The sequence below is a fragment of the Vipera berus genome, assembly GCF_964194415.1.
Source record: "Vipera berus genome assembly, chromosome: 1".
Lineage (NCBI taxonomy): Eukaryota > Metazoa > Chordata > Lepidosauria > Squamata > Viperidae > Vipera > Vipera berus.
In genome coordinates this window covers 339,880,051-339,892,173 of record NC_138202.1, presented here as the reverse complement: position 1 = coordinate 339,892,173, position 12,123 = coordinate 339,880,051, and the positions used below count along the sequence as shown (strand labels likewise).

Sequence of the window (12,123 nt, the reverse complement as noted above, 5' to 3'; positions counted from 1 at the left end):
CATGTGACTGCAGCCGGTGGAATATCAGAATTTCAAAACCAGGTCCTACTTTCAGGGTCTGTTGTAAGTTTGAAGGGTTACTAACCTAAGGTCATAAGTTGAGGACTACCTGTATAATCTATGTTTGCCACATTGAGTGATTTGTAAAAAAGGCAGATGTCAGGACCCACGGTGTAGTGTATGCCTTTAAAGCATACACGGAAATGTCAGCACAGCAGGGGGCTGGACAGCTCCAGGCTATAACCGTTTTGGCGGGAAAGCCTGAATAGGGCGAGTCGTTGACAGCCCCAGAGCATGGTCAGCTCTGGCGGGAAGCCAGGGTTTAAATCCATTGGCCACCTGCACTGGCGGGAAGCCCAGGTTTAAATCTATTGGTCACCATTCACCTGGGCAGGTATAAAGAGACGCCAGGTAACCCCTTTGCTCCAGCTTCATTTCTGACTCAATAAAGAAATACTACCCAGCTCAAGTGTCCGTCTCTCCGTTCAACCACGCGACATTGCACACTTCAAGCCCACATCTTAAGAAAGCAGAACTCTTGGAAACAATTTCTTCCAAGCAGGAACTTTTATTAAGAGTAGGTGATAGCTGGCATAATAGACAGGATCTGAGATTTCCCGCACAACGCAGTAGATTATAGTGTCCCCAAGCAGGACCACACCCCATAGATCGACCGCCCAAATTGGGATAGCCAATCCCCAAGTGTTAAGTCCATTGTGGGAACTGGGGAGATAACATCGGCCTGTCTCCAGCTCACGCAGCAAGGGTCGGCAGCTTCTTCACACCTTTCTTTGAGAGTGTAGACATAAACCAGGCACTGATGTTGCATTCCTTATTTCCTCCTTTGTTCTTAACTGAGTTTAAAAGAGTCCAGAGAGAGAGAGATAATGCAGGAAACAGGATACAGACCCAATAAACAAAATAAAGGATTACATTGTAGCAAATGGAAGAAGTGAAAGTAATAGCCCTACAGGCACATCCCCTCTCCCCCTTGGAAATATGGCAAAACCCAGGAAAAGGTGGAATGAAATAGAAATGAAATAAAATAGGAATGGGTTTTGACATCAGGAAAAGATCAAGTAATAAATAACATCAACAATAATTCTGCAAAAAGCATGGAGCCATTTAAAGGCAGCATTGATGGTTGCCAAGACTAAGATGGGAAACATTTTTTAACCTTACATTGGACCAGTCCATTCTACTAGAAATGTTGGGCAATCTGCAAATTGCTGGAAAAGACTACAGAAGATGGGTACTATCAAGGACAGGAGATGGCAGGAGTCATGTAACAGAATAACAATTCACAAATATCACTTATACTGTCATGTTATCAAATATTGTCACTATCACAAATACTGAGTAGGCAAAATGCTCACAAACTCCTTGCCATGGATTAATTTAAATCTCTCCTTTTAAAAGTGGTCTTCAATTACAATAAGCACAAAAATAGGCATTAAGTAAATAATTCATATTTAAAGGCCTGCTAAATAATCCAAACAATAGCACAAATATATAGCTGAAACTTATGTTTTCTTTCTTTCACCTTGAAGGACCAGCAGTAGCCTAAAGAGTTGATTATGACTGGTTTGTTACTACTTTGGATCAATCACTTTTAAAGAAGAACTAGACAACCTGTAGCCCATTGGGTCATGCTTTCAGAGATCTTTCCATTGCAAATCCATTACATCTTCAACAGTAACAAAGCTAATATACTGTCTTCACTGGAAAGGTTGGGATACTTTCAGAGATGTATTGGCCTTGAAAATAGTCCACATTAAACTCTATAGTATAGTCAAACATCAGCATAGGAAATGTTTTATGACATATTACAGGTAGTCCTTGACTTATGACAATTGAGCCCAAAATTTCTGTTGCTAAGCGACAGTTGAGTTTTGCCCCATTTTACTACCTTACTGACTGCAGTTGTTAAATGAATGACTGCAGTTGTTAAGTTAGTAACACCCTTGTAAAGTGAATCTCGCTTCCCCATTGACTTTACTTGCCAGAAGATCACAAAAGATAATTGCATGCTGCCAGTGATGGGATACAAATATGTGAACAACCGGTTCTCTGTGTGGATGCTGCTTCTGGAAGTCCAGTCTAGGCCTGGGCAACAAAAAAATTAACTACCGGTTCTGCTGAAGTGGTGCAAACCGGCTGAATCCCACCACTGCATGACCCCAGGACACTGCAACTGTCATAAATATGAATCAGTTGCCAAGTGTCTGAATTTTGATCATGTGACTATGCTGCAATAGTCATAAGTGTGAAAAACAGAAGCCACTTTTTCAGTGCTGTTATAACTTTGAAATGTCACTAAGCGGTTGTAAGTGGAGGACTACTTGTATGTTCTGAACTGGTTTATGATAATTTTATGTCATAAAATGTTTTATAAAATTTACCATATTTCAATTCCAAGGGAGTCGCAGGTCCTGGATTTTGGATGAATTCTGCAAGTTAGCCCATCTGAGTTCCTTGGTTCAAAAATGGTTGCTGTATGATGTATTATTTTGCCCAGTTAAACATTACAGGAACAAAAGTTTTATTATTATATAGGTTGCCTAAAACAGCATGGATCCTTCTTGATTATAGATCTAGTGTTCTCAAGAATTATGGATTGGGGCTGTCTGAACAATTAAGAAACACTGGAGGGTGAAATCTATATCTCATCTGGAGCAATGAATTGTCAGTGTGGTGTTTGCCAATATTTGGGGGTTTTGGTAGGGTTATTAAATAAATAAATAAAACATATATACATACATAGACCAGAGTTCCCTGTTAACCACAACTGGATTATCACATTTGTAATATGCTAAGAGGATGTGTAAGGGACACGGTGGCTCAGTGGGTTAGGACGCTGAGCTTGTTGATCAGGTCGGCAGTTTGGCGGGTCGAATCCCGAGTGAGCACCTGTTACTCGTCCCAGCTTCTGCCAACCTAGCAGTTCGAAAGCACGTAAAAATGCAAGTAGAAAAAATAGGGAAGGTAACAGCGTTCCGTGCGCATTTGGCGTCTAGTCATGACTGGCCACATGACCACGGAGACGTCCTTGGACAAGCACTGGCTCTTTGGCTTTGAAACGGAGATGGGCACCGGCCCCTAGAGTTGGAAACGACTAGCACGTATGTGCAGGGGAACCTTTACCTTTACCTATGAGGACATATTCCATTAAGTGGAGTCTGCATTGAATAATAGGCAGAACTGGAGTAAATGGTTGGTTGAGCCAAAGCCAAAAGTGAATAAGACTCCTCAGTTTTGCTTTATGACACTTCTGTTTTCTAACATCTCTCTTGTCTCTCATTCTCTGACTCCGACTCCCACTTCTAAGTCCTCCAAGGAGCAGATCATCAGGGAAGGGACTGACAATTTGACCAAACACTGAATGGATCACTTGCATGGAGCTTTTGAAATAAGACCATGAGCCACATACAACACTAAATCCAATGGGAAAACTTCCAATCTTGAGAGGACAGTTTGCATAGATCTGTTCAGAAATCTTACAGTGGATGGAGTGCAAGAAAGTTGCAAATGGCAGTGATGAATTCTTGGGGTTGATCCGCATGAACCCAGTGCCCTGCATTGGGAATATGCTGGATTTCAGCATCAGGAAAGAGCCGCTTGATCTCAGAGTAGTTATTGGAACTGCAGAAAAGTAGACACAGAAGTGGGAAGGAAACAGAAAAAAATTGGAGTAACAACTTTGTGGCGTTTGTAAATTGTATCAATCAATATAATATGATAATAAAATAACTTGTTTGTACTATATAAAGTATAGGTAACTAGTTGTTTGTGAATGAGAGAAATTAAAAGGCAGTAAAAAAACTTAGTGAAAAAGGACCTTATGATTTCAACTGACCCTAAAAAGCAAGGTGCAATGGTAGACCATTCTGGAAACCAAAGTTAAACAGCAAGTCTATGATAGAAACATCCACCAGATCTAAACTTCCAAACTATCTTTGGTCTAGCTGTGCAAAATACAATTCATATTAAATCATGCCTATGTGTAAAAGTATCATCTGCAGACACTCAGCAAGACTAATTTACCTTTTGGGGTATGTAGATTATAGCCTACTGTTTACTGAAAATTGTTTGATATGCAACGTAAAAAGATTTCAGGCTGCAACCCTGCAGATATTATTTTAAATGAAGCTCCAAATCTCTTACCTAATATAGCCAGATTTGGAACCCCCAAGAAACAGTGTAGGCCCTAAATAAGATGTCTGGAAGTCAGGAAAACTGAGCAGGTCATTCAGATGTTGTGAAATGGCCTCTAGATTCACACGCCATACAAATTGGTCCTCAGCATTCACTAGGTTGGTAAGTAGAAAGTTGAGGATAGTTGGGTCCTACACAAAAAAAAAGTAAAAGCACTGGGATGATGGCTTAAATGTGACACATAATCCTTGGGCAGTCATTTTGTGTGACTACATCCAAATAAAGCTGAATTTGGTAAACTGATTTACGTGTTGTACATGCCCAGCTCTGAAGCATAATAAATTCTGTTTAAAACAATACCACACTAGCATATATCAGCACTATGATGATGCCTTAAATGTGAAACATAATCCTTGGGCAGTCATTTTGTGTGACTACACCCAAATAAAGCTGAATTTGGTAAACTGATTTACGTGTTGTACATGCCCAGCTCTGAAGCATAATAAATTCTGTTTAATACAATACCACACTAGCATATATCAGCACTATGATGATGCCTTAAATGTGAAACATAATCCTTGGGCAGTCATTTTGTGTGACTACATCCAAATAAAGCTGAATTTGGTAAACTGATTTACGTGTTGTACATGCCCAGCTCTGAAGAATAATAAATTCTGTTTAAAACAATACCACACTAGCATATATCAGCACTATTTCTTGTCCCACACTTTCGCATGCCTCAGAAAGGTGAAGTAGCTTGGATCTGAAATGTATAACGTGGGCTCTCTGACAAAAACACTTTACCTGAATAGTTGGGCGCAGTTGTTCTTCGGCCATACGATGTGCAGTGGAACGAGGAATACCTCTAGGGATATCCACTGCTTTCATGGCAGCAATGAAATCCTGAAAGCCACTGACATATTTTGTTAGGCTAGGACTGATGTCAACACACACTAAGCGCTCCACCAGGTCTGGCTGCAAAGGAACAAATGTGGGGAAAGAAAAAGGAGATCATAGAAATCATTGGCTGAAAGAGCTGTCACACTAGTCCCTATTTCAATCAATTAACCAGAATAGAGCTGGAAGGGACCTTGGAGGTCTTCTAGTCCAACCCCCTGATCAAGCAGGAGACCCGCCTATACCATTTCAGACAGGTGGCTGTCCAGTATTTTCTTAAAAATCGCCAGTGATATGAAGCACCTACAATGTCTGAAGGCAAGCTGTTCTACTAGTTAATTGTTCTCGCTGTTAGAACGTTTCTCCTTAATTCCAAGTTGCTTCTCTCCTTGATTAGTTTCCATTCATTGTTTCTTGTCCTGCCTTCTGGAAAATAAGTAGCCTAGCCTAGACTCTAATAAGAATTCTAAGGCAGATTCAGTGTAACAGACAATAATTGTTGTCTGATACATGGAATCAGTTTCCATCATAGACATTGTAAGAAGAAAGGGAATTGTGTTTCAAAGAAAAAGATGCATAACCTTACATCTGACAAGAATTTATGTCCTCTACCCCCTCTTCCAGAGGAGAATGAATGACCAACAGTTGCTACACCTATTCTGCAGCATGCTCTTCTAACTGAATGGAGGGACTAAAATAGGGAGAAATTATACTTAAAAATTGTAAAATTGGCTACATGTCTGTTCTGCAATTGTTTCAAATTTTTCATCATCCCAGAAAATTAAGATGTTGGCTGTCCTTGTTAATTTAAAATAGAGCATATACATTTTGAGGAACTTCAGTTCTTGTCTGTGTGTTCTGAACTTGTACAACTGTTTAAGTCTAGGACTTTGTAACTAATTAAAAATAAGAACGGAGGAAATGTTTTTTAAAGCATCTTTTGCGTGCTGTGGCTTCAGACAAAAATTTGTTTTTTAAAGCCTGAATTGTAAAAACATAAATTATGCAAAATGAGATAATTTGCTGTCTTTTCTCTCCAAACTGGCCCTCCAGGTTTTCCAATGGTATATCTCATCATCTTCCCTTTGTTCTCACCTTTCTCAGCATGACAGACTCACCTAGAGAGCTAGGTCTTCACATGGTATTCCAAATATTGTAATTTGAGCCTGCAGATTTGTGCTTTAGGTGGCAACCTCAGATCAATTTGTTCTCTGATCAGTTTATTTTTACATTCATTATCCCTAGAAACTATACTATATTGTTCACAATATCGTATGACAGGATTCCCTAAGGGACAGTCAACTTTTGATATTTATTATATATAAATATTTGAGTTGCCATAGATATAAACTTCATGTCCCCCCTTCATCCCCATACACAAATTTCTGGTAATAAAATATTTCTATCTGCTAAACATCTATTTTTCCTCCTCTCTCAATAACCAACTCCCATTTTGTCTAATAGGCCATATTACTCCAATATCAACAGTAAAATACTAGAAGAACTAGTCAGAAATGCATACCCATTGTAGTGCGAATACCATAGCTGTCTTGCCGCCCATGCTGTGGCCAATTAAGACACACCTATTGAGATGTAGCTGGTTCAGAAAGAGATGGATGTCAGCACTCATTGCTTCATAGGTCATGATGGGGCTGTGGGAACTATCCCCATGGTTGCGGGCATCTACTGTTAGCACCTATTTGGACAAGAGAAGAGGGAAGCCAGCAGGTTGGCAAAGATAAGGCCATACTTACTTAAGAATCACTAGAACTATATTTCAAACAGATATGAGGAAATTATTATGATCCACCAAGGAACAGTCTAGCTGTTGAATTTTCCAATTTTCCTGGAGATTCTTCAAAGGTAGCCTCATTTAGTACACAGTTGTACTAGTCTAAAAGTTTAAACATAATATCACCAATACATAGGTGATTATTACCAGGTCTGACCAGCTCAGGAATTGCTGCAATGGATAGAATTGAAGAAGTTGCAGAACAGCTTAATTACTATTTCCATCCCATAGAGATTCAGGAACAGCTCTGGATCAAAAAAATTCTTCAAAGCTGCAAATCAGACCATGTAGTGTCAAATCAGACCATGGGTGTCAAACTCGCCGCATCATGTGACGTGTCACAACATATCGTGACTTTTTTTGCATTGCTGGAGCTGGGGTGGGTGCGGCCACATGATGCAACTGGCCCGCGGGCCAGCAGTTTGACACCCCTGATGCAGGGGAAGTGTAGCTCCTTTTAATAGGTTGATTTTCCAAGTTTGCTTTTCTTCTCTCTTTCTCTTGCACAGTTGTAATATATTTATATTAAAACTATGTAAGATAGATAGTGAGAGAAGAAAACCATCCAAGATTTAAAAGAAGTGATTAATTTATAGCTTTGGGTTTAATTCCTGCCCAATATGGACTAATTTTGAATTATATCTTAGCTACATTTGCAGACTTCCCCAAAAAGACATTGCATAAGATTTGTATTAAATTATAAAAATCAGAATAACTTGTAGGTTCAGTGTTGTAAAAGAGCAGAACAAATTGAGATTTTTTTCAGTTGCATTTCTTCCTTTTCATTCAATTTTATTAAATTTATATGCCACCCCTCTTGCTATCCAGAATGACTCAGTTTTGATGCATTATGCACTATTAAGCAATTGTAATCTTTTCAATATGGAAAGCTCATATTTTTGTACTCATTGTGTCAGAGCATGAAATCTAATAAGAGAAATGTAGAGAAGTCGTTCAGATCAGTCCAATTCTACTTTCTCATTTAGCTTTCTCATTTAATGATTATGTGTGCCTTGTGATTAAACACCTTGTTTTTAATTAATGTCCTCCTTTTCTTATATACATGTAATTCCCTTGTTCTTTGCAACACTATCTTAATCACATCTGAATGTTTTAAGGTTGTTTATGAGACAGTGACATGATGAAGCTGCAGCAAGAGACATTAAAAAGAACAAAGACATTCTGTTGTGTTGAATTTAGAGCTTCATAAAAAACATAAAAAGCTATGGATCACCTGAGACAGATTGACAAGTATTTTAGAATGTTCTGTTCAGTTATACAAAATTCTGGGAAAGAATTTCTGACTACAGTATTCAATATAAAAATGGCTCTTCATTTTTGGCCAGTAAGAACCCCCTCCCTGGCTGATCATGCTCCTTTTTTACCCACCTTGCGACCAGTTTGGAGCACTAACTTTTTTACGAGGGATGAAAAATTGGATTTGCTTCCAAACAGCCCATGTAAGAAAACAAGTGGAGGATCTGATGATGGTCCATCAAAAATGGCATAGGATAGAGGCACTGGCCTATAAATAAAACAAAAGCCATGATCAAGTTGATGGTTAGGCTAGCAGACCCAGACTGCAAAAATGCGGATAACCACAAAGTGGCAGATAGTAACACAGATATGTAGAAACCCTCCTTGCTGCCATTCCACAGCCTTAATTGTTTCAGCTAAGACTAGTAGCAAGTTTTGCAAGGTTTATAAAGACAAATTAATGTAAGGACAGATTTATGAATGACTATTAGCTAAAAAGAATCTCCAGGAAGATTCTAGAAGGAAGTGAGCTACTGAAAAAAAAGAGTAATTTTACTTGAGCCCTGCTTGTGGTTTTCCTTGCAAAATCTGGAAGCTTCTATAAGGACCAATAAAGTAGAATAAGTGGACCATAAATAAGCTTTTTATTATTGATGCTCTATCTTTTCCCCTCAGGAGTCTCTGAGGCAGCTTACTAGCAACATAAATCCATTTCAAAAGAATCAATAAATAGCATTTTAAAAACAGAATCATCTAAAAATATTCTGCATTTATATGCTGCCATCTAGTGGTCTTATGTGTTTTCACAACCAAAGTGGTAACCATTTGTACATTTCAGACAGGAAATAGACCATTTCTGCGGCCCCATCGCAGCTGACCGCCGAAAAAGGAGAGGCTATTGGGACGCCATCATTTTACTGTATATTTACAGACTGTCCTTTCCATCTCTATGATGACTACATCCGGTCAATGATCCTGACACAACCGGGAAGATGGAGGCTTCATGAACCAGGAGGTTCTCTCTACTCTTTTCAAGTTCCACCCCCCCCTGCCGAGCTCTTACATCATGGCGCGGCTGGCGAGACTCTTTCTTTCCCGGGCAGTGATAGCGAGGCGGCATCGGAGTGTCTGAGCCCGTGCCCAGCGAAAAGCAGAACGCGGAAAGCCAAGAGCACGAAGCATCATTGGCCGGGCGTAGCGGTCACCAAGGTGACAGAGAGACTAAAATTAATGAAGGAACGTAGCCACGGATCTACTGCCGGGTCGGTTGCTAAGGTGTCAGATGCCATAGAACAGGGGTGGGGAACTGGCTCAGGAATTCTGGGAATTGAAGTCCACAAATCATAAAAGGGCCATAGTTCCCTATCCCTGCCATAGAAGAAAGTAATTCGAATGTCTTGCCCCTTCCGGCTTTGTTGGACATGCTCACTGAATCTTTTCTGTCACCAGAGGGAGTGACGAATGCCCTTATTCATGTCTGGTTGCTAGTAAAGCCGAGTTTGGGAATTACACAAAAACCTTTTTTTTCAAAGAATACTTTTATATAATATTGAATAAAATATTATATCGTGATAAAATATTGAAAATAATATTTTCAAAAAATACATATCAAATAACCAGAAAAACGTTACGATTGCGATCAATGGTTTTTTTTTAGGAAAAAAAATATTCCCCAGAAGTCATAAAGCCTCCTGGAAACTGAAGGCAAATATATCGCGATCCTGAAGTGCAAATGCCATTGCTCTATTCCACAAGATACACCAACCTCATTTGTATCTCCAGTATTCCTCGGAAGTCTCCCATCTGAGAAGTAACCTTTTTGAGATAAATTCAGTCAGGTTGTTTCTAGGACAGGGGTTCCCAAGCCTAGATGTCTATGACCTCTTCAAGTGGCCCACAAAGTCAAATACTTTAAATTTCTCAGTTTTAATTTCTAATTCAGTAAATATCAATAGATACAACCCACATATACCAAAGCTTTTTGGGTCCTCAATCATTTTTAAGAATGTGAAGGGTCCTGATGTTGCCTAGAAACTCAGGCAACAAATTTATGTGGAGATGAAGATCTATTTCCTAAATTTGGGCGAGAAAAACACTTTTACCTCTGCAAAGTTTTTTTTTACCCATCCGAAAATACAAATCACCAAGTAATTCAGGCAAAAAAAGAAGCATCTACATGGGGGAGGGGTTAGCAAATCTTTTTATAGGGTATAGAGACAAATATTACATTTGTTATATGTGATGTGTCAGAAAGCAACAAATAAAACAGACATTTATTAAACATGAGTATTAAACAATAGAAAACATTGATCCTATTTCCCCAAATAGTAAATTTAGGAATTTTGACATCCCCTTCCAGTCCAATTGGTATCTTTCTTAATGTAGTTACATGTATACAGGTAGTTCTCACATTTTATGAGTGCATGTCGGGCGGGTCAGTTTTATGGCTGGTTGTGGCATGGTCGTGTGAACACAATTTGTGATGTTTTTTGCCATTTCCTGCAAAATATGCCAATTCAATGACTTGGATCACTTAACAACCACCGTGTTTGTTTAACAATTGCAGTGTTTGCTTAATGACCACAACAATAACTTTCCTCAACAACTACTGCAAAAAAGTCTGGAAAAGTACTTTTGGTCATGTTGACTTACAACTATAGTGACTTAACAAACATATTCCTGGGCTCAATTACAGTTGTAAGTCAAGGAGTGTCTGTATTTAAGGATTTCCAGAATGTGCTCCCTATTGTTTAGTTGCTGAAAAGGTTGGTTCTTGCTATCAAAAGAAGAAATGACTTCGGTTAAAAGGAAAACATGTTTTCCTGAACTTCAAAAAAATATATGGATGCCATGTTAAAATGCTAATAGCACCTTTATTAGAAGGTTAATAATGAAATCTAAATTCCATTTAACACTAACACTAAGGCCAAACTGTTTGAGAACCACTGTTCTAGGGAAATAGGAAAAACTCAAATATGATTGTTTGAAACTCTTCCCTTTGCCATTCTCCGTTATCTCTAAAAAAGATGCTCTATAAAGGAAATCATTTGATTATTGAGCATTTTATTCAGCATTGTAAGACTAATCCACTTCCATAAAAATGAATGAAAGCTTTAAGCTGTCTGTGATGCTATTTGCTGTGTGTTTATTTAATAACTATAAAATACAAAAATGTTTTTACTAACCTTTAGTTCACCCAGAGGATTTTAGTTATTGACTGGATTAGTAGTATAATAAATATTAATAGCTTTCAGGCAAACAAAAGGCCACTTTATTTTAATCATTAGTCATTTCCTGCACGAGGGAAAGAACAAAAACTTCTTCCTGCTTCTGCCTTCCTATACACAAAACTGTTGACAGTAATATATGGAATTAAACTGATTTTCTCAAAGAAAGAAATACCTAATAGCTATTGCTTCTTATTTCACAATTTAAATATACTTGTTGAAGAAGCAGGACTCTGTGTTACCATTTTCATGTAGCACCTACAGGACAAACCAAAGCTACAATCTTGTATTGTTTTTAGGGTGTGGTAATCCTAATTTTCGTTTTTAATTCCCTCTTTTAATTCAGGAGAGAGTTACAAACTGGAAATAGTAAGAGCTTGTTTCAGCAGGTGGCAGCACACATCCAATTATTGCCTGAGCTAAGCAAGATGAGGCTTGATTAGTATTAGAATTGGAGACCACCAGAAAATCTTAAAGTTGTGGCCCCCAACCTTTTGGGCACCAGGAACAGTTCCGTGGAGAGAGGTTTTTCTGCGGACTGGAGTGGAGGTGATTTTACATGTTGTCTGCATCCAGCAGATGGGGATTCGCTTGTTTGCACGGACCAGTTTCTGGCATGCCATGGCCGACTGCCAGTCCATGGACTGTGGGTTCAGGACCCCTGTCCTAAAGTGTAAACTAGACTGGGAAATCAAAGAAGCATCTTAGAACAAGAAAATGGAAAACTGCTTCTGACTTGGAATGGAACTACCTGTGCAGTGAGAATGTATTTGGAATGATCATGATTATTTACAA

General features: G+C 38.8%; 1 protein-coding gene across 1 annotated transcript; it reads right to left on the bottom strand.

Annotated features, from left to right (window-relative positions):
* Positions 1–3,497: 3,497 nt before the first annotated feature.
* Positions 3,498–9,652, bottom strand: ABHD11 (abhydrolase domain containing 11; the record flags this gene model as incomplete). The annotated part of the gene is made up of 6 exons (XM_081317723.1): positions 9,165–9,652; positions 8,234–8,369; positions 6,575–6,748; positions 4,960–5,130; positions 4,165–4,346; positions 3,498–3,642 (listed from the first exon to the last, which is right to left on the bottom strand). Exons 1-6 carry the CDS (start codon positions 9,284–9,286, stop codon positions 3,498–3,500), a joined length of 930 nt encoding a protein of 309 aa, XP_081173849.1. The 5' UTR covers positions 9,287–9,652.
* Between the last annotated feature and the right edge of the window lie 2,471 nt (positions 9,653–12,123).